Source organism: Elephantulus edwardii, unplaced genomic scaffold (assembly GCF_000299155.1).
Source record: "Elephantulus edwardii isolate Elephantulus edwardi_28Jun2011 unplaced genomic scaffold, EleEdw1.0 scaffold00070, whole genome shotgun sequence".
Lineage (NCBI taxonomy): Eukaryota > Metazoa > Chordata > Mammalia > Macroscelidea > Macroscelididae > Elephantulus > Elephantulus edwardii.
Window position 1 is genome coordinate 1,703,645 of NW_006399820.1, and position 24,159 is coordinate 1,727,803.

A 24,159-nucleotide genomic window follows, 5' to 3' on the forward strand; every position below is an offset into this window, starting at 1 on the left:
GTGAGAATCTTTGTTTTCTTCATATTGAGCTTCAATCCATATTGAAGACTGCAGTCCTTGACCTTCTGCAGCAAGTGCTTCAGGTCCTCCTCAGTTTCAGGGAGCAGGGTTGTGTCATCTGCATAATGCAGGTTGTTGATGACTCTTCTACCAATCCTGATGCCACATCCCTCCTCGAACAGCCCAGCGTCTCGGATGATCTGTTCTGCATACAGACTGAAAAGGTATGGAGACAAAATACATCCCTGGCGGACCCCTTCTTGATTTTGAACCATCCAGTGTCTCCCTGCTCTGTTCTGATGACTGCCTCTTGGTCCAAGTATAGGCTTTGCATTAGCACAATCAAATGTTCTGGGATTCCCATTCTTCTCAAAGTCAGCCATAGCTTGTTGTGAGTATGATTAGATAGGAAAAAAAGATAACAAAGTTTTAAAAAAAGGTCTCTGTGATCTATTCCACCCTCCACTTCCCATCTCAGATTCTCACTGTAGTCATTTTCTAGCAGAGAATTTCAATCAAGTGTCAACTTCAGGCAGTGTTCAAGCACTCAACCAAAACCACAAAGTGAATTTGTAGCCCAATCACCCAAATTCATGACAATGAATAAGGATGAAAGAAGAATTTATGCCTTTGAGCTGTGGTATTGGAGAAGAGCACTGGGCATCCCATGGATGGCCAAGAGAACAAACATATGTCTTGGAGAACGTACAGCCTAAGTGCTCTTTGGAGGCAAGAAAGATGAGGCTTCATATACTGCTAGGAGGGGCTAGTCCTCAAAGAGGGACACGATGCTCAGAAAGGCAGAAGGCTGGTGAAGGAGAGTAGACCCTCAACCAAATGGACTGACACTTGCTGCAATGAGCTCTAATGTGCCAGAAAGTGTGAAGATGGCGCAGGATAGGATGAGGTTCAGACCCGTGGTTCACAGGATCACTCTGGGTCACACTCAACTTGATGGCACCTAACAACAAAAATCACCCAAAACCTTGGGGTAAGTCAATTCTAACTCAAAGTGACCCTCTATTAAAGTTCTGAGACTGTAAATCTGTTGGGAAGAAGACGAACCATCTTTTTCCAATATAGTGACTGGTGGATTTGAACTAACAATCTTATGATTAGCAAAATAACACATTACACACACTAGACCACCAAGGCTTCTTGAATTTGCAACAAGAAAGAATGGGTGGGAATTTTTCAGGTCCTGCTTTCTTTCTAAATTCTATTTTGAAAAAGACATTTTTTTCCTAAGCTATATTTATATACGTAGTGTTAGGAGTCAACCAATGTTAATGCTTTCAGATGACCAAATCAGTCTTCAGAGTATTCACTGGCCTACTTCTGATGATAATCTTTCTTTAAAAATGTAATTGCTTTGTAAAAAAAATAAGGCAAAACCAACAAAAATACAAAGTTTTCTTCTAAGCATTCCAAGAACTTTTTGTGTATATTCTTAGCTGTCCTATGAGTAGTTGGTTTATATGACATGGTTAGACAACTCTGTGGCAAAAGGTTTCTTTTTCTTTTTTTTTTTTTTTTTCATTTATAAAGTTGCTTTTATCGCTATATTCCTATTTTTTTTACTCTGTGATATTAATGTGAAATATTATCCAATAAGAACCTGAATTTTACTTTGCTGAAATGTTTGAACACACACATATATGCACATTTTGTTGTGTGCATGTGACACAATTCATAACAAGACGACAAAAGAGAAAAAATGTTTAATTAATCACCTCTCCCCAAAGAGAAAGAATGTGTGTCATGAAGAGTAGCTATTATATTCTATTGTTCAGAATGTAATAATTTCCCTAGAAAATTAAATGTCATGAATGCAGGTTTACTTCTCATTGGAGGCTGGCTCTGGCACATGAACATTTGCTTTCTCTATGGAGAAAATCTGTCAGAAGAAAGCCTTGGTACTCTACTTCCAAAACATCATACCCATTAAAAACCCCATGGAGCCACCAGTTCTATTCTGAAGCCCATGGCACTGAAACCATGAGTCAAAATCAACAAAAGGATGAATGGCTTCATTTTGGTGGGTATATGGAGAAAATCTGTACATTTATTTTGAGTTTATGGAGAAAATCTGTAGGTAGGTTATTGTGGAAGTAAGTCTGCCTGATGTTATTTGTAAAGTTGACAAGATAAAAAATCAGAACTAATGTCCAAACTACCTTCGCCAGGCAGATGAGGGTTCTCAGGAGTTGGAGGAGGTACTGTCCTCAGGGCAGAGTGAGGAAGGGCAGGCCAGGACAAACTAGCAGAAGGGAAGCAAAAGATGTCCCAGGAGGTGGTCCACCTTCCTCTGTGTCAGGGCATGTTAATGAGGATAAGCATGCTAGTCAGGAGTTCTCAAATCAATGGGTTGCTTGACTTTGCTCATAAGCCCACAAAATTTCCTCATACAATTATTTTTTCAACAGTGAGATAAGGCTTAATTTGCTTTCTTAGAGCCTCCCTTCAGGTATTTTAATGTGTAGATATTTCAGTCTGGCTTCATTTACATAATAATTGATTTTATTTATAACACATGGTAAACATGCAGGCTTCTATTATAAAAAAAAGACAGGTACCAAATAATTTTTCTTATATGAAATTTAGCATCTGTCTGAGCAGGAAGAGGAGAGACGATTAAGTTCCCTAAATCTGTAACTAGTAGTATACACTGATACTTTCTCAAAGTTCAGTGAAAATCAAACACACCATGAATTAGATGGTTAAGTCCTGAAAAGTCCATTTCATTTGTACAGGTAACATGACAACATTCACAAAACTGCCTAAGTGGTAAAAGATCAGAAAGGACTAAGGAAATAATTAACACTGCAAGCCAACCAAATTATAGCACAGTAAGATAACAACTTCCAACTCATTACTGTTTTCCAGATATAAGGATCAGGGAGGCAGTCTACTGCAGCAGAGAGCAGGAAAAAGCAGGATATGGTAAACTGAATTCTTGCCTTCCCACTCATGATTTGTGAGTCTTTACATTAAGTCCATTTTTGGTCCTCAAGCCATTTTCTAAAATTTCCACTGACTAGTAGAAGCTTGACCTTGAGCAAGTTTCTGAATTTCACTGAATTCCTCAGTTTTCTCAACTGTAAAATGAGAAGAAAAGCCACTTATTGCCTTTTAAGGCTTCAGTTGTTTTCTAAAATGGCACTTAATAAACACACCATAATCTTTTCAGAAAAGAAAAATAACTGTCAATTTCCTACTATCCTTCAGTCTCCATTTTATTTTAAAAGGTCATGATCAACTCCTCTGGCACCATAAATAACCAAAACAAGATAGTGGCAACCATTACACCCAATTAATGAGTTATTACATGTAAAATTTAAAAGACCATTACACAGAAGTTAAAGAACTGGTCTAAGAAAAAGCTCAGTGACATCTTTCTCCATACAAGAAAGACATACGAATGCTCTTTTATAAAAATGTAAGCCTAAAACCGTAATGGTAGGAGACTCTATCTTATCCGGTTCTTATGCGCTTGAATCAACTTAGTAGCACTCAATGAATTTTTCATTTTTCACGTTTTGGCTGGGCTTTTGTTGTTGTTGTTTGTTTTGGGTAAAATAAATGCTGAAAAGGTTATTAAAGAAGGGGCACCATGTTATTTTTCATAGGCAACACCAAAACAGCTGGAGGTAGTTACGTTACTAGTAATGCAGCTTTTAGAGTTATAAAGGCTATTTCCCACATGTCAAAAGTCCTAGAAAAATCTGCCATTACTGGTCCTAGAGAAAATTAGAACAAGACTTGAAGAAAGTAGAATTCATGCTCTAGTTGGAAGAGAAAAATGGCTGCTATCCACAAGCTCTGCGAAAGGGAACAAAAAATGGCTTCAAATACCCTCCTTGGAATGCCTTTCAGGAAGAGAACACGAAAGAATTGAGGCTTTTAGGTGTTTTCTGGGATAGATGAAGAATGAGGCTGATGTGCTGAAACTCTGGACTCAGGAACCTGAATCATGAATGTACATAACTAAGGTGCAGCGCACACTGTGAAGAGATCATGTACCAGAAGGAGGAACTTGTCAGCACCTACCTTGGTAGGGATTCGTGCTGTGAGAAGGAAGGCTCGGCATGACGTGAGCACCTGAAAGAGAAAAGCAAAAGCATGAGTCCAAGTTCCAAAAGGTGAGACACATGGGCTGTGATGTTACTGAGAGGGCTCCAGTCATGGTGAAGGCAAGTATGTGTCTCTTGAGGCCACATGCTTGGATCCTGCCATATTAAAAAGATACCAGCATAGCTTCTTTGTCCCTTCAAGTTAGTGTTCTCTTACTCTGATTCACTGTAAGGGGCCCTTCTACTGACTGAAGGGTTGGTGGTTTCACAAGAGAAAGGTGGGTCAATCTGACAGCCTTGGAAACCCTGTGAAGCAGGCTTATTCTGTCCTACAGGGTTTCTGTGTGTCAGAATCAACCTGATGGCATTGAGTTCAGAATCACTGTATTGAACAAATCACCTGTGTAATCTCAAGATGAGCCGGGAGCCAGCAGCCCAAAGGACCAACAGATTATTTCACTTGAGTAAGCAAGACAGTTCTCTAGGATATTAAAGCACATACATCTTCTATGCAGTCACGAATCCCACTATATCAACCACAAACTTAATGAAAAGTCCAGGCTCTCATTTATACTTTCCAAATTACAATCGCCACCCAAATTTGCCCTCTTGCTTTCAATTTTCTGCACACCTGTCAATGAGATTTCCATAATGCAGTGTCAGGAGTTGGGGGGGGGGGGGAATCCATTCTTCCAAAAGATCATCTCCCATTTTGCTCCTCTGCTGTGCCACTCACAGTCTTGTAGACACAGAAGTTACATGTTTAATTAGGATTAAACTTTACAGATCATAAATCAAGGCCATCACAGTCTCAACTTGTTAAAAGGTCCCAGAGCTCTACTCAAACTCCAGCCAGGGCTAAGGCTGCTGAAGTAGTAGCAGTGCACAGAAGGTGAATCAGTGTGGGTACCTGTCATCTGCTTTGTGCCTTGCTTTATAAGTGTCCCATGTGATAATGGAAATCTTATGAAAGACTACAGTCTGTCAGATCCAGAAAGAAACAAGAGATGTTCTATAAAACACTTCTTTAAATAATCATAGGTAACCACATCTGGGACTAACCATGAGAAAAATTACAAAGAAAAAAAGGAATTACCAGGCACTGGCTGTGAGAGTGTAACAATGAGTGAGATAGGGACGGGAGAGGGAAAATTACAGCTCATTTAAAGACTTTACACTCAAACTCAGCTCTTCCCTAGATCACTTTTTACTTGCTATCATTTTCTTGACTTGAAGGGAGTTCTGGTGGCATAATCCATAGGGAGCTGCACTGCTAATCCAAAGGCAGCACTTCTCTGTGGTTCAAATCCACCAGTAGTAGCTCCTTGAGAGAAAGATGAGCAGTCTCCTCCTGTCAGATTTACAGACTCAAAAAATCTCACTGGAAATTCAACTAGGAGTCATTCCAACTCAGCAGCAGTGAATTATGAGAGCAGACATGTTCTGAAAGACCATTAATAATGGTTCTCTTAATATGTAAACTCTGGTGGTCTACTGGTAAGGAGTTGCACTGCCAATCCAAAGGCAAGTGGTTCGAATCCCCTAGCTGCTGTTAAGGAGAAAGATGGGCAATCTCTTCCCATGTGATTTACTGCCTCTGAAAACCTTACTAGGGGTTCAGCTATGCATCAGTTCTGACTTAGAAGCACAAAACAACAACAATATATAAGCAAATTCTCTAGGTGGTTAAATGATTAAACCGCTCAGCAACTAACCTAAAAGTTGTAGATTTGGATCCACATAGAGGCATCTCAGAAGAAAAAGACTCAGAAACTTACTTCCTCCAAAAATGAGCCACAGAAAATCCTACAGAGCACAACTGTATTCTGACACACTGAGGATTATCATGTCTCAAAATCTTGACACACTTGATAACAACTGGTAGGTACGTAAAAAGTTAGCAATAGAAGACACCAATATTTTCCTGTGATCCATACTGTGAAGTAAATCACATCTTATTTCTCTAAGAAATATGTCTTTATTTTTATTAAGGCCATTGAGGACAGAAAAGGAAAAGGGTAAGCAACATAGAATGGAAAAGAGAAGAATGCACTGAGCTGCAATAAGTGAGGTCAGGGAGAGACCCTTTCTATGAAGATGGCACCAAAAGCAAAGAAGGAAGCCCCCACTCCTCCCAAAACTGAAGTCAAAGCAAAGGCAGTACAGGCCAAAAGGGCAGTCCTGAAGGGCATCCACAGCCACAAAGAAAAGATATGCATCCTCCATCTTCCAGCGGCCTAACAACTGAGACTCTGAAGGCAGTCCAAATACTCCTGGAAGAGCACCCCCAGGAGAAACAAGCTTGAGCACTATGCCATCACCAAATTTCCCCTCATCACTGAGTCAACCACAAAGAAAACAGAAAATAACAGCACATTTGTGTTCATTGTGGATGTCAAGACCAACGGGGACCAAATCAAACTGTAAAGAAGCTCTATGACATTGATGTGCCCAAGGTTAACACCTTGATCAGGACATCATGGAGAGAAAAAAAGCCTATGCTCAACTTGATCCTAACTATGATGCGTTAGATGTTGCCAACAAAACTGAGATCATCTAAAAACTGAGTTTAGTTGGCTAATTTTAAATACACATTTTTCTAACAAAAAAAAGGAAGTGAGAACATTTGAGTGTGTGGGCAACAAAACAAGTATATACTCAGCAGAAACAGAAGCAACTTTAAAATGTGCACATCCTTATTAAAAACTTAGAACCCCTGGGTAGGGCAATTAAGACACTCAATAGCAAACCGAAAGGCTTAGAGGTTCAAGGCACCAAAGGTACCTCAGTAGAAAGATGTGGGGATCTATTTTTAAAATATACAGTCCTGAACACTTTATGGAGGACACTTCTTTTCTGTCACACATGGGGTTGTCATGAGTCAAAAGGAACTGGATTTTCATGCTACTGCTGTTCCAAAGTCACTAAGAAGGTCAAGATGGTGGCAACAGAGTATTAAACCAAGTGCAGGACCCTTCTGAAGCCTTCTGGTCATGTGTGTATACACAGGTCTCATACCTATGAAGTCTTCCCTGAGTTGTAGCTACCATTAGCAAGCATTCTCTATGAGCCATGCATTAGATGACACTTGAATTCCACCATAATATTGCATGATAGTGTTTTATTATTCCTATTTTACAGATGAGTAAACTGAGATGGCATAATCTTTCCCTGGATCACACAAAATGGCAGAAACAGAACTCACATGCAGCTTTGCCTGTTAATCATTCCAAAGCCTACATTCTATTCTTAACCATAATGATACATCACTACTAATCCTGCCCCTGGTATCCTATTCACTGGCTGATTAGTTAGGGATAAGTTTCAAAAAAGTTTGTTGTCAGGACAGCACCAGCTCCTTGAAGAAGGACATCATGGTTCAGGGAAAGTACAAGGTCAAATGAGCAAGAGGAAATCCTCAATGAGATGGACTGACATGTGACTATAACAGTGGACTTGAACATGGAGGAGATGGTGAGGGCGGTGCAGGATCAGGCAGAGGTTTGATCTGCTGCACACAGAATCGTTACAAATAAGATCTGTTTTAATGACATCTAACAGCAACAGTAATAAGCAATCCTGTGCATTGTATGCTCCTCCCTAACAGACCAGTTAGAAATAAGGTATAAAAGGGTTAGTCTGGGAAAGTAACTGCAAAGCTTCCAGATCAGAGTATCTCCTCAACAATCCAACAGTTCCTTTCAAAGACTTTTCTTTTAAAATCCATGGACACCCCAGTGAGCTTAGCTCATCAGTCGACTGCACTAGCTGGGCCCCAGCTAAGACAGCAGTGCTCAGGGAATTAAGAGTTCACAGGCCTTTCAGGAAAGAGTAAAAGGTAACTGTGCTGTGCAAGACCCACAGGGCTTGAGGTGGGCATCTGGGAACCAGAGGCAGCATGAAAGCAATAAAGAGAATTTAGAAAGTGAGATAAAAGGGCAGCTGACTCAGGCTTAGCTGCTGCCGCCATTTGCATAGATCCAGGGAGCAGGTTAGCAATAACTGAATTATGAGACCAGACCTCTAACAAACACCACTTAATAATTGGTACATGGACCTCTTTGCAAATGAAAAAGAATATGCTTTCCCCGAAATATGTCACGTTTGGTAGGGTATTATGAGTCTTCTGGTCCATATCAGTCCTAATAAGTAATGCCTTTTTCAAACACTGCTTCTCCACCAGGGGAGGAGGAAAAGAGAAGGGGAAAGAACTTGGGCAATAAGGATCACAAGCATGGCTAACTCAAGTCACACTCCAAGTGTTGTTTGTTCCTTTTACTTATTCGTCTTTTCTCCCTTATAACCGTGCTTTGTATGCCCAAAACTTCAGCAGGTTTCTTGTTGCTGCCATGTGTCGTCTAGTCAACAATGGTGTATAGTGACTCTATGGCTCTGAATAATAGCTCTGAACCTTGCCCTATCTTGAACCAAACTTACTCTCTCCAACACACCTGATTCCATTTTCACAGCCACTGACAGGGTCAATTCATCTTGTCAATGATGTACCTCTCTTGCATTGGCCTTCTACCCCTCCAAGTATGATGTCCTTCTTCAAGGACTGGTCCCACCTGACAATATACCCAAAGTATGTGAGATAGAGTTTCACCTTCCTTGCTTCCAAAAAGCACCCTGGTTTCACTTTCTACAGAGCAGGCCTGTTTGTACTCTTCTCCAGCATCTTCCAAGGCATTCTTCTGTCCTCCTTTGTCATTATCCAACTTTCAGAAACATAGCAAACAATTGAGAGGACCATGCCTTGGGTCCAGGTGTATCTCAGTCTTTAGACTGACATCATTGCTCTTTGGCATTCTGGGGAAGTCCCTGAGAACAGATTTTTTTTTTCCCACTGCAATTCAGTTTTTTACTTCCTGATGGCTGCTGCCAAGGGTGTTGATTATAGATCCAAGCAAAATTAAATCGTTAATAACATCCATCCTCTTTCCATATAACATGATGCTGCCTACTGGCTAGGTGGTGAGGATTTTTGTTTCCTTAAGGTTAAGATACAATCCTTATTGAAGACTAGTCCTCGATCTTCTGCAGCAAGTGCTTCAGGTCCTTCTCACTTACAGCAAGGAAGGTTCTGACATCTGCGTAATGCAGGTTGTTGATGAGTCTTCCTCCGATCCATAAGGTCTAGCTTCTCAAATGATCTTATAAATAAAATTCAGCATATAAACTGAAAAGTTATAGAGAAAGAATACATCCCTGATGCATTCCTTTCTTGATTTTCAACCACCTAGTGCTCCCTTTCTGTACAGCCAAAGCCTTCTTGGTCTAGGTATAGGTTTGGCATGAGCACAAGCAAGTGCTTTGGGATTCTCATCATCTATTCCCATTCTTCATTTAACAAACTATTTTAGCCGTAGTTTATTGTGATCTGGCTAGACTAGTACATAGATAAAGAACTTCCAGAAGTCCAAGCAGGATTTAGACTAGGCCATGATACAGGGATATCATTGCTGATGTCAGATGGAGCCTGGCTGAAAGTAAGGAATACCAGAAGAAGGTCTATTTGTGCTTTATTGACTATCCTAAGGCATTTGACTGTGTGGATCAAGTTGTGGCTGACATTGAGAAGAATTTTAATCTTAAGAGCATTTAATTGTGCTCATGCGGAACCTATATCTAGACTAAGAGGCTGTTGTGTGAACAGAACAGAGGACTACTTCATGATTTAAACTTGAGAAGGAAGTGTGTCAGGGTTGTATTCTCTCTCCATAACTATTCAATTTGTATATTGTTGTTAAGTGCCATTGAGTCATAGACGACTCATAGCGACCCTATGAATGAAAGACCTGAACCCTGTTGTATAACTGTCATCATTTCTCTCAATTCAACTTGTATGCTGAGCAAATTATCTGAGAAGCTGGACTCTATGAAGAGAAGTGTGGCATCAGGATTGGAGGGAAAATGATCAATAACCTGTGTTATACAGATTACACAACCTTGCTTGCTGAAAGTGAGGAGGACTTGAACCACTTGTTGCAAAGATTAAAGAATGCAGCCTTCAGTATGGATTGTGTCTTAATGTCAAGAAAACAAAGATTCTTACCACTGGAGCAATAGACAGCATCATGTAGGAGGGAGGGGAGATAGAAACTGTCAACAGCTTCATCTTGCTTGGCTTCACAATTAATATTCTTGGAAATAGGAGTCAGAAAATAAGGAGACACATTACACTGGGAAAATCTTAATTTAGGGACCTCTCAAAATTATTGAGGAGTAATGCTGTCAGTTTGAGGACTAAGGTGTGCCTGAATCAGGCCATAGTCTTCCTAATCACTTGCTATGCATCTGAGAGCTGGATAATGAATAAGGATGACAGAAAAAGAATTGATGCCTTTGAGCTGTGGTGTTGGAGAAGAGCATTAAACATCATATGGACAGCCAAGAGAATGAATGTCTTGGAGAGAGTGCAGCTAGACTCCTATTTGGAGGCAAGAAAGATGAGGCTTTATCTCACATACTTTGAGCATGTTGCTAGGAGGGGCTGTTCCTTGGAGAAGGACATGTTGTTGGGGAGGGTGGAGGTTTGGCAAAGGAGAGGAAGACCCTCAACCAGGTGAATTGACCTGGTGACTGCTGCAATGGGCTCTTGTGTGTCAGGAAATGTAAGGACGGTACAGGATAGAACAATGTTCAGAGCTTTTGTTCACAGGGTCACTATGAGTTGTACTTGACTGAATGGCACCAAACAACAATAACCCAATCAAATGTCTTCGCATACAAACAGACATCCTTCTGGTACTCTCTGTTTTCAGCCAAAATCCATCTGACATCAGCAATGATATTCCTGGAGCCACACATTTTCTAAATCTGGTTTTATATCTGGCAGTTCTCTGTGGATGTACTGTTCTAGCCATTTTTGGTTAATCTTTAGCAAGATTTTGCTTGCATGTGATATTAATGATACTGCTTAAGAATTTCCACATTATTTTGGGGGGAATGGGGATAAATACAGTTCTATTCCAGTCAGCTGGCCTGGTAGCTGTCCTCTAGATTTCTTGACACAACCTGTTGTGTATGTCTAGACCTGAATTTGTTTGTTTAAATATGTCAACTGGTATTTCATCAATTCCTGGGGCTTTATTTTTGCCAATATCTTCAGAGCAGCTTGAATTTCTTTCTTTATTACCATTGTTTTTTGATAAAATACTACTTCCTAAAATGGTGATGGTGGTGGCGGTGGTGGTGGTTGGGTGCCATCAAGTTATTTAGGACCCATAGTGAACCCATGAATAATTACTCTGAATTATTATTCCTGTCCTATCCTGTTCCATCTTCACTATCTCTGCTACACTTGAGCCCACTGCTTTAGTCACTATGTCAATTCATTTTATTTTTTATTATTATACTAGTTTATTTACAAAATCTGAATACATTGTTTTTCACACCAGATTCTTCCAATTTCCCTTACCCTCCATCACACTGTATAATCCCATCATAACCCCTCCATTGCCTACACATCCTCAGCCCTCTGCTTCCCACCTCCCCCCTCCCTTGGATCCGCCTACTCATTCTACAATAACAGTTTTATACAAGTGTGTCAATTCATCTTGATGGAGATCTCCCTCTTTCATTGACTTTCCGCCTTTCAAGAATGATTTCCCTTTCTAAGGAATAGTCTCATCTAGCAACAAGTCCAAAGTATGAGAGACGAAGCTTTGTCATCTTTGCCTGCAAGAAGCACAGTGGACGCACCTTTTCCGCTCCAATTGATAGTGACTACATTACAACTGAACAAAACCCTGCCTGATTCTGTGTCACCCTCACGATCTCTGTTGTGCTGAAGCTCACTGTTGATATCACTGAGTCAGTCCATCGCACCTTCATTTTTTCCACTGGTTCTACTTTTCCAAACATGGTTTCTTTTTTTAAGGACTGGCCCTACCCATCAATATGAGTGAAGAATGTGAGATGAAGCGTCACCATCTTCACTTCTAAGGAGCACTCCTTCTAAGACAGACTTGTTTATTCCTTTGGCATCCCATGGTATAGTCAATATTCATGAAAAATAAAGCCTCTGCATAATGATAAATTAATAATTAAAATATTAGGCTCATAGCAGCAGTGTTGGAACTAGAAAGTGGAACTTTTCACTTCTAGCCTACCATGCTTAACTCCATCCTCAAACTCACAATAAGGTTCATCAGGGCCAAAGTCAACAGACAAGAAGTTTGCTGCTGCGTCCATATTTAAAAACAAAACAAAGCAAACAAACAAAAGACCCCCAACCCCAAACAAACCTATTTTGCGCTGTGCTCTTTCTAATAAAGGAAAATTTGTCCCTCAATATCCAGGATCATATTACAATAAATAGTACTGAGAGCAGCAACATCTGCCGGTCACCACCTTCTCCTAGGTTTTCGTGTGTTTAGTCCTCATATGAACCCATGAAGCAGAGCTGTTAGCTACCACTGAGTCAGCCAGGGCTGACTCAGAAGAAGAAAGAAGCATTACCTACCCATGCATTAATTCCATGCATGCACAGTGACAAATATTTGCCCAGTGAGGAGTTCATTGGCTAGTTTTTCAGAAGCAGCCCTTCCTCCTAGTCTCTCTTGGTCTGAAAGGTCTGCGGAAGCCTGTTCACCATCATAGTAGCTCATGAATCTTCATGGCCTGATGAGTAGTGTCTGTGCTTAGTGTATGATGGATACCAGGTATCAAACTCGGGTCTCTTGCATGAAAACCAAGCATTCCAAAACAGACCTACCCCTGCCCCTATACAATCTGAGCTGGATAAAAATTCTATTCCCATTTCAAAATGAAGACATTAAAGAACAGAACAATTATGTAACTTGCCAAAAGTCACCTAGAGAGGGAGTAGCAGGACTGAGATTTGAACTCAGATGTTCTAGGTCTAGAGTTTAAGTTCGTGCTCTTAACTACTTATTAGACTAGCTTTTAAATCTGGTCTCCTCTCCCAGCCCCTCCTCAGTGCTATACTGGTCAGTCTCTGGTGGTGTAATTCATAGACAGTTGCACTGCTAACCTGAAGGATACATTATCTGGTGATTCAAATCCACTAGTGGCTCCTTGGGAGAAATGAGGAATTTTCCATGCAATTCTCAGCCTCAGAAAACCTGCTGGAGGATCAGCTGTGAGTCTGTTCCAACTCCATACTGATGATGCTAACTGGTCAAATGGTCAGTCTATCTCTCTCTGTCTATCTCTCTTGCTAATCACTTGCTACTCTCTTTCTCCATCTGTGCATCTCTCTGTGTGAGGCTCTGTTTACATCCGTCTGCATGACTATATTTATCTCTGGGTCTCTCTTCTCATCCACTTTTCTCTCTAATTATCATTGCTGTCATCGCTGCCATTCTCTCATCCTCACCATGCTCAGTCCAGCTCCAAACCCTTTCTCTAAGCCAGTCACTGGAGAGCTTATTATTTTATTTATGCCTATTGCAAAAGCAGTAGGTACCAATCACAGAAGAAATACTGCATTCTGGAAGTGTATTTGATTTTTAACACAATCACAGAGGAATTTGAACAAAAAAATGTACTAAAAATCATGAGACCTCTTTTGACGTGACTCTACAGTGAGCACATCAGTAATTAACTGATTACAGGGTCCCTTGTGTGAATCTAATTAATAAGTCTTTAAAAATTAGTCTCAAAACACACACTCAAACAACTGAAACTTGGCAGCAAGAACGAGCACAAGGAGTGGGCTGTTCTTTCCTACCTGTTGTAAGAGCTGCACTTGGGGGAATCGGCCTCCCACCATCAATGGCATATCAAATGTCCTGCCTTCTCCTTAGCAGACAACGCCACCCATGAGATTTAGCTGGGCAGGAACCTGAGAACAGGGTTTTCTAGAGGTTGCTGACAGAAAATTAACAGGAGCCAGTAAAAATAAGGAACAACAACAACAAAAAATCAGAAACACCCTAAGAGTTCATATTACATTTCTCTTTTGAGTCAAAATTCTGCCCTTGGACATATCCAGGCAGTCCCTGGATTACAAATGAGTTCCATCTCTAAAGTTGTCTTGAAGGCAAATGTAGACATAAATCAGAACAGTTAGGTAAAGGTTGTATATATGGTCAATTTGTCATTGCCTTTGAGTTAGAACCAACTCCCAGCTGAACTTCCAATGAATTTTCAGAGGCTGGAAATTGCACAGGAAGAGACAGCCCATCTTTCTCTCATGAAGCTGCTATGAGATTCTACCTATCAAGAGAAGTTAATTGTGCTGTATTTTTGTCCTGTTAACTCAAATTGAGCCAATAAACGGGGCTACATTCACGCTGGGAATCCCAATGAACTCGGTCTCCCAGGTTTCCTGTTTGGCTCCTTACACTGCCTTACCATTTGTGGCCTTTAAGGTTTTAGAGTGCACACTTGTGGCTTCCAATAGGATGAAAGAGAAGAGGGGAGATGGGAGTAGGATGAATGTCTCTTTCTGTGCATTAAAAAAAATTAAAGAAACACACTTAGACACACTAAAACATCTGTAATAAGATACAGTAATAAAAATAATGTTTTTGAAAAGTGTCAAAAAATAGCACCTATTGTCACAAATTAGTTTGTGTGTGTATGTGTACATGAATTTTAAATATATTATACCATACAGATATGGATACAGTGGCTGTATGTTAACTGGGACATATATAATCCAATGTCTGCTTGTATAGACATAAAACTCTAGTATAATTACTTCTGTGGTAACATTGGCAACAAAGAAGGTGTCCTTGTGGCCTTCTGTACCAACTTTCTATCTTGAAAAAAAAAATTTAAAAGGAGAGCTGGTCAAAATAACTTGTTTGAAAAGAGGCATACCCAAGAAGAAATTCACACTACAAAGAACTACAGGGAAGGCACAAAAGCTTTGTGCTGCTGGTTATTCTTTCTTTCTGGGAGGGTCCACTGAGGGACAAAGACCCTTCTTAGAAAGTCTGTAAAGGCATCGGGTAAAATCCAAGACTACGATGCAGTTATTCATAAAGCTTGTGTAAAAAGTCCTGTTTTGTGTGCACTGTACGGTGGTAGTTACTGACAAGTCACCTCCCAAATCATGATGGCAGAGGCACAATAGTATAAAACATTGTCCAGTTTCACACTATTCCCATGAGAGGTTGTAGATCTGATCATTGTGACACATAGATTAGCAATGACCAATCTGTAGAAGCAGAATGCCAGTCCTTTCTTCCTGGTCCTTCTTTCCTAGAGAACATATTCGGCATCATAGCAACACACAAGCTCGCACTGAAAGGTGAGTGCCGACTGTGTTTGAAGTGCACCGATTTGGAATCATGCCTCGGTCTCAAGGAAGAAAAGTGAGTGTTCTACCACTGATTTGCCAAAGTCTGTATGAACCATTTCAAAAAACCCTCACTCATTGCTGTTGGGTCACAGCTAACTCACTGTTGACCCTCCAACAGGTTTTCAAAGGCTGTAAATCACACAGGAGAAGACTGCCTATCTTTCTCCCCAGAAGCAGTTGGTGGATTTAAACCACGGGCTTTTGAGCTGGCAGCACAACCTTTTACCCATTATGCCACCAAAGTTAGAGGTATGTTGTTACTGTTGACTGCCAGTGAGTTAAGCATGACTCATAGCAACCCTATGAACAAAAGACTGAAGTCTTTCTATAACTATCGCCATTTCTCAAAGTTCATAGAGTTTCCAGAGGCATGTTGTTTAGGAAGTGAATGCCACTCCTGCTTCCAGAGGTACTATAGAAAAACAATATTTAGCTATAAAAGTGAAACTATAAATGTTAACTAAAATTGAACCAATAAATGGGACTATATTCAAACTCGGTCTCCCAAGTTTCCCATTTGGTTCTTTATGCTGCCTTACCATTTTTGGCCTTTGAGGTTTTAGAGTGCACACTTGTGGCTTCCAATAGGATGAAAGAGAAGAGGGGAGATGGGCGTAGGATGAATCCTCTCTGGATTATCAGATAATATTTTCTCAATAATCAGCATCTCCTTAGTGCTGGGGATATCGAGTTTCTTGCTATTTGCCAGTTTCACTCTGCCTCCTGGGAACCCCATAGTTGCTTGACAAACTGAAGGAAGTGGTCGCTTTTCTGACTTGCCATCAGAGAGAATCAGATTCAAAATCTGTTCTTTCACTTTCTACTCATCAAAACCTGACAGACTAGTTGACTCTCATCTGTTCATTTGTAGAACAGGAAAAGTACTCTTTTTTTAGGATTACCATTGTTGCATGGCTTAAGGGGAAAATGTTATTGATAGCTATGAGGGATTTCTAGACTATCATCTTTACAGGAGAGAGCTCTGGTGTCCTAAATAAGGTGTTATGCTGCCAATGCAAAGACAGGTAGTTTGAATCCATTAGTTGTTCTGAGGGCAAAAGACAGCAGTGTCTCTTTCCATGGGATTTAAAAGCTCTGAAGATGCACTACAGGGTCAGCTACTAGTCGATTCTGACTTGAAGGTAATGAGTGAATGAATCTTTATGGGAGCAGATTTTGAAGTTTTCCTTCCTCAGAATCACTAGGCAAGTATAACCCATCATTAGTTTGCTTAATAGCTGAGCACTAACCTGTTGCACCACAAGGGCTACTCATATAAGAAATAAATGTACATAGAAGTTCTAGCCCAGCACCCAGAAGTGTAATAATCCACTGTCACTGAATCATCTCCAACTCCTAGTGATCCTCTGTTGGGCTTCTAGGGCTGTGAATCCTTTCAAGTGGAGGGCACTGCAACACGTAACACAGTACACTACCAACATTCTTTTGGAATACACTTCAAACCTCATTGCCATTGAATCAATTCTGACTCATACAGGCCCTTCAGTGGATTTCCAAGGCTGTAAATCCTAAAGGGAGGAGACTGCCCATCTTTCTAATGCAGAGCCACTAGTGAATTTGAACCACCAGAGACACAACTCTCTACAGTCTACATCACTAAAACATATTTACCCCGTTAAATACTAGCTATTAAAGCATTCTGAAGAAGCAATGATGTCAGTCTAGAAACTAAGGTGCACCTGATCCAGTCCATGGTCTTCCTAATAATCTGCTATGTATCAGAGAACTGGACAATGACTGAGGATGACAGAAGAAGAACAGATGCCTTCAAATTGTGGTGCTGGAGAAGAATCTTGAACATACCATGGACTGCCAAGAAAACAAATAAGTTTGTACTGGAGAAAGTGAAACCAAGCTTCTCCTTGGAGGCTAGGATTCTGAAGCTCCATCTTACACACTTTGGGCATGTGTCCTTGGACATCATGCTTGGACGGGTGGAGGGACAGGGCAGGAGAGGAAGTCCCTGGATAAGATAGATTGATACAGTGGGTAGAGCAATGGGAGTAGGTGTACCAGAGTCAGCGAGACTGGCTCAGCATAGGACAGGCTTCAGAGCTGCTGTACACAGGGTCTCTATGAGTCACACATGACTTGACAGCATATAACACAAACAACAGCTACTATATAATAGAATCTTCTATATGGATTCTCAAAGAAAATTTACATTGTTAACAGGCTGAATTGTTAAATAATAGTTTTCTTGACAGAACAGAACAAACAACAACAATAACAATGTAAACAACAAATACTTGGAGAAATCTCAAGGATTGAAATATTCTAATACAGATTTTTCACTTTAAAGAAGAAATATCCTAAAATGCTAAAAGGAGGAGAGGGGTGAGGGGGACACCAGCGGGGAGTATGTATTCTTAGCTAAGGAACCTCAACCACAAAGGGTAAGATATCACTTCCCCTTCCCCCACCCCAGGAAGCCCCATTCTTCCACAAGTGCCTTAGCATGCAAACCACATTTCCAACCTCTGTAATGAATTTCCTCTGCCTTTCATTGAAATGCAAGCTGCAGTCTGGTTCCCTCAGAGGCTTCTTGGTTCAACTTTAACTTCAAATTTTCACTTGGCAACATTTATAAGAATCTTCTACACTGTTAACACTCACAGCTTAACAGAGCATCTTTATGGAGACAATATATAATTAGGTTGGCTAGGGAAACCTCTCATTGCACACACTTATTAAAAACTGAAATAAATGCTTATTTTACCATCTTAAATAAGGCCACCACCTAAAGATTGCCGCTGTGCAGAAAATCCATAAATTCAGCCTCACTAAATTCATACTCTATCATGCAGATTATCAGACATGTGTACCTTTCTTTTAAAATTGGGCTCCACATGTCAAACATTCAACACATGGTCTTAAAACCCTGAAGCGTTTTCTAATTTGCAATCAAACTAAATGATGAATGCCACTGAATACTCTCTCCATCTCCCAAACTCCCTGTGCAAGTGTATCATAGACAAATTCTCATTAATCCAAGACACACTGAGGGGCGGGAAGGAGGCAGGTGGCGAGGATCATTGTCCTCGCTGTGGAGAGTTATGACTGGCAGATGCTCGGGGACTAGTGCAAGGTGACCCACAAAGTACAGGGAAGTTAAACCCTCCCTCCTGGCTCTGAACTTCATAACACCCCACTGTACAGAGCTCACCACTCCGGTGATCACCACCTTCTTTGGCCAACAAAGGAGATTACTTCATTCAAGAGACAAATAAAAACTGCATCCTTTTCACATAATTTCTGGTCCAAATCCCCTTTAAAAATGGATTGCTCTATTTCATGAGCAGCTGCGTCTATCCCATCCTACTCAATGAGTATGTTGGAAGTATAGATAGACTAGCACGAAGTTAGCAAACTGCAGCCCCAGAGTAGAATTCAGTCCATTGCCACACTCAAAAGCACACTGCCACCCACTCAGGGTCAGAACTGACTTATTGACCTCTGAAGGGTTTTGAAAAGGTGTAAATTGCATGGGAAGAGAATGCACATCTTTTTCCCAAGAGGCCACTGCTGGATCCAAACTGCAACTCCCTAAGGACTAAGCCACTAGAGCTTGCTCCATATCCATTGCTTACTTTTATAAATAAAGCTTATTAGAACACACCCGCAGCCACTTGTTTACATCATACATATAGATATTTTCACATTATAATAGTTGTCCTGAATTGATTTGATATAGACTTTGGGCTCACAAACTTCAAAACATTTTCTATCTGACCTTTTACAGAAAATGTTAGTTGATCTCTATGGCTCCACAGTCAACACTCTTGGCACCAGCAGCCAGGAAATCAAAAAACGTATTGCGATGGGAAAGTCTGCTGTTAGGGACCTCTCTAAAGTCCTCAAGAGCAATGGTGTCTCTCTGGAGACTAAGGTGTGCCTGATACAGGCCATGGTCTTTGTTATGCATCAGAGAGTTGGACAATGACTAGGGATGATAGAAGGAGAACTGAGGCCTTTGAGCTGTGGTGCTGGAGAAGAGTATTGAATGTACCATGGACTACCAAGAAAACAAACAGATTCATCCTAGAAAGGGTTAAACCAGACTACTCCTTGGAGGCAACGATTCTGGGGCTTCATATGACATACTTTGGACATGTTGTAAGGAGAGACAGGTCCTTGGAGAGGGACATTCTTGGGAAGGTGGAGGGACAGCGCAGGAGGGGAAGACCCTCTATGAGGTGGATTGATTCAGTGACTGAGGTAATCGGGATGGGTGTGTCAGAGGCAATGTGATTGGCACAGGATAGAGCAGGGTTTAGGGCTGTTGTACACAGGGTCGCTATGAGTCGCAAACGACTCGACGGCACATAGCAACCACAACAACAATCATTTAGGGAACAAATTCTGGGATCAGACTGTCTAGGTTTGAATCTAGACTTTACAATTTGCTATGTGTGGGGCTTGGATCAAATAGCTTACTCTTTGCTGTGTGCCTCAACACAGTTTCCTCAATAGTTCAGTGAAAGAAATAATAGCCAGCAACTCATGGGGCTGCTTAGAGGGTTAAGTGAGTTACTATAATGTGTTACATAGTGGCAAAACATACAAAATGACAGCTATTACTGGCCAAAACTGAGAAGGATTTAAAGCATTTTCTGCAGAAGGTCAAGGACTGAAGTCTTCAATATGGACCTCATCTCAACAACAAAAAGAAGATTCTGACCACCAGGCCAATTGGCAGCATCACAATAAATGGAGAGAAAATTAAGGTTAACAATTTCATCTTGCTTCAATCCATGATCAACATTCCAGAGCACCAGCAGTCAGGGAATCAAAAGTTGAGTTGCATTGAGAAAAATCTGCTGTCAAACACATCTTCAGAGTGCTAAAAAAGCAATGATGTCAGTCTAGAGACTACAGTGTGCTTGACCAAAGCCATGATCTTCTCAATTGCTTGATATGCATCTGAGAGCTGGAAAATGACTAAGAAGGACAGAAGAATTGTCCTGAAGAACATGAAACCAGAATGCTCTTTGGAGGCAAGGATTGTGAAACTGTCTCACATACTTTGGGCATGTTACCAAGTGGGACCAGTCCTTGGAGAAGGACATAATGTTTGGAAGGGTAGAGGAATAGCACAGAAGAGGATGAGATGGATTGACATAGTGAGTGTGGTAACGGGGGCAGGTGTGTCAGAGACAGTGAGCGTGGATCAGGATAGGGTAGGGTTAAGAGTTATTGTTTATATGGTCCACATGTATAGTAGTAGACTCAATGGTACATAACAACATTACTACTTATATTTCAGTTATACAAAATAATTATACCTGTACCACTAATAAACTAATCAGTTATTTAGTCTAGCTTTGCTCTCAAATAGTCAAAACCAAAATAACCTTGCCTTTAAGTCAATTCTGACACATAGTTACCCTATCTTTATCAGTGTGGCATGGTGCTCTAAAGGGTTTTCAATGGCTCATTTTTTGGATGCAGATCACCATATCTTTCATCTGAGGTATCTTTTGCTGGGCTCAAACCATTAACGTATTAGTCACTAGATATCTCCTCTTGTTTTCATGCATTAACTCTTTGTTCTGCCCTGTGGACCTTGCCTTACTCAAACTTAAAGGGGTTGAAACAGGTCTCTAATCTGCCATTCTCCACCAAAGACTTCATGATTTAGGCTCATTATTCCAACCCTATGACTCCACCCAATTCTTTGATTTGTCTGGACTTCTGGGAATGTCAAGTCCCCAGTAAATATTTGCTGAAAAGAATTGATTCTTGCTTGGGTGCCTTCTCCCTAGAACAACAGATGTTCCCTCAATAGGGAAGTAAGGAATTCACTAGAGTTTGATTTTCTATTCAGATGTCTAGTTATTAGAGAAGCTTTTGTACTCAAACACCTGTGCAAATCCATTTCTTTCCACCTGGTTATTTCTGCCATTGTGCAAAAATAGAATGTTTACATACAGGTTGTCAGGCACAATCTCTTAATTCTGCAGTCCCATTGTTACAATGGAAGGTATTATCAAAGCATGGAGAAAGAAGGGGGAGGAATCCTACTCAGAAACCTATCTAAGCTTTCCCCATAAATGAACATGTGGCTACTTCAAAAGGTATCAACTCCTTAGTGTCATACATGTCTGCTCCTTTTTATAAAGTATCAGGTGATATGAAATTCTAGAAAAATCTAGACTCTGTTATTGCAATTCTATAATAACCACATCTTTTTAAAGGTAGGATGATGGGGCATCAATTTTAAGGTGTTGGATTTTTTTATAGCAATATATACAACCAAGAAAACATTCAATAGTCAATTCAACATAAACAATTCAATATTATTGATTATATATGTCATTATTCTATCTCTATCCATATGGTTTCATCACCATTAGTTTAGATCCTTGGTCCTTTAGTGTTCTCATCTATATTTTAGGTGAATTCTTCTGAGTTTACCTTCGTAAAGGTAATTTTAAATATGAGCACTGTGTTCAAGACAAACTTGTGTTTTCATTGGGCTAAACAATTCAGTATCATGATGATCTTCATGGGATAGATTTGGTTCAAGATTAAAGGTTGTTGTTGCTGCTGCTGCTGTTGTTGTGTTGCTGCTGTTGTTATATGCCATCAAGCCGTCCACAATTCAAAGCAATCCTATGAACAACAAATCTGAACTGTGCCTTATTATTTCCCAGGAATTAATTTGGGGTTCCAATGATGCAAAATTATTAATGGTACCACTTTAGTAGCTGTATAAAGATATGAATGATGGTGATGGTGGTGGTGATGGTTGTTGTATGCCCTCAAGTTGATTACAATTCAATCGGACCTTATGAACAACTGAGGGAAATCTTCTCCAATGCTGCATCATCCTCGCTATCTCTACCATTTGCAAGACCATTGTTGTAGTCACTGTGTCATCTTGTTGAAATCTTCCTCTTTCATTAATCCTCTACCCTTCCCACCATGATGATTAAAAAAAAAAAAAAGGCTCCTCCTGAAAATCTTCCCCAAGTATGTGACATGAAGACTTGTTTCAAGAGAATTTTACCCAAAATTAAACTTAACTGAAACAAATGGGATAGACTTCAGAATCAAAAGTGTAACCAGAGTTTTGAAAGAGAGAAACCAAAGCAACTCCACTGATTCAAGTACAGGAGCTCATGGGGTGTCCCTGCAGACTCCCTCTCAGGATGTGAATCAACTCTAATTAATTTCCAGCCTCACTAACTCAAGATTCAAAACCTGGAAGTGAGAACAAGGCCAGCCTGAGGGGGGGGGCACTCAAATATGACCACATAGAACAACTCAAAGAGAAAAGCAAGTGACAAAGAACACTTGCTTCAGAGACAGCCTCGATGCAAACCCCACAAAATGGTCCACTTCCACATATGTGCCTTTGGGCAATTTCCTTAAGTCTCTCCATGACTCAACTTCTCTTTTGTTTCTTAAAAACAAAAGCAAACATAGAGGTATTATTATCACTCACCTGAAGCAATACCAATTTAGTACTCAAAACAAAATGTGGCACATAAATCTATTCAATTAATGATATTGGATAAATACACAAGTAATACTTACATCAAGTAATAATCAATAGTAATACCTAAATACCTGTTGATGACTGGTATCATCCACAGAGAACTACCAAAGTATGAAGTGGGTTTAGAATTGGTCCATGGCATTAGGGACATCATTGCCAAAGACAGATGGATCTTGGCTGAAAGAAGAGTACACCAGAAGAATGTCTATCTGTTTCATTGACTACACAAAGGTATTTGATTGTGTGGATCACAACAAATTGTGGCTAACATTGAGAAGAATGTGAATCCCAGAATTGTGCTCACATAAAATCTGTACTTGGACCATGAAGTAGTTGGCAGAAACGCAAGGAAACACTGCATTGTTCAAAATCAGAAGTGTCACAAGGATGCATCTTATCTCCATACTTTTGCAACCTACACGTGAAACAGACCATGCAGTAGTCTGGGCTCTATGAGGAAGACTGTGGAATCAGGATTGGAAGAAGACTCATCAATAACCTGAATTATGCAGATAGCACAACCTTGCCTGTCAAAACTGAAGAGAACCTGAAGCACTTGCTGCCAAAATCTTCAATATGAACTGAAGCTCAAAATCAAGAAGACAAAGATTCTCACCACTAAGCTAATTGACAACCCCTGATGGATGTGGAAGAGATGAAAACTGTTAGCAATTTCAGCTTGCTTGGGTCTACAATCAACAGTGTTGGAACCAGCAACCAGGAAATCAAAAGAATTGGATTTATGAAAGCCAGGATAGACTATCAGGGACTTCTCCAGAGTGTTGAAGAGAGAAGATGTCAATGTAGAAACTAAGGTACACCTGATCCAGGCCATGGTCACCTGAGAGCAGGACAGTGATTAAGGATGACAGAAAAAGAATTGATGTCTTTGAGTTGGGGTTCTGGAAAAACGTACTTAATATATCATGGTCCGCAAAGAGAACAAACATATTTGTCCTAGAGAGGATGAAACCAGATTGCTCTTTTCTTTGGAGACAAGAAATATGAAGCTCTGTCTGACATCCTTTGGGCAAGTTACCAGGAGTCCTCAGAAAGGGATATCATGCTTGAAAGAGTAGAAGGACAATGCAGAAGAGGAAGACCCTGGATGAGATGCATTTACACAGTGACTTGGGTAATGGTAGGCAAGTGTGTCAGAGACAATGAGATTGGTTCATTATAGGACAAGGTTCAGAGTTATTGTACATAGAGTCACTATAAGTTGCAGGTGATTCAAGAGCACAATAACAACAACAAATCAAACAAACAATAACAACAACCAC

General features: G+C 40.4%; 1 protein-coding gene across 2 annotated transcripts in view; it reads right to left on the reverse strand.

Annotated features, from left to right (window-relative positions):
• The window catches only part of LRRC16A (leucine rich repeat containing 16A), a 495,675-nt gene that overhangs the window by 288,146 nt on the left and 183,370 nt on the right, over positions 1-24,159 (reverse strand). For both annotated transcript variants that reach the window (XM_006888644.1, XM_006888643.1), the window contains exon 3: positions 4,051-4,101. In XM_006888644.1, the coding sequence (XP_006888706.1) occupies positions 4,051-4,101 (51 nt within the window). The remainder of the gene's footprint in view (positions 1-4,050; positions 4,102-24,159) is intronic.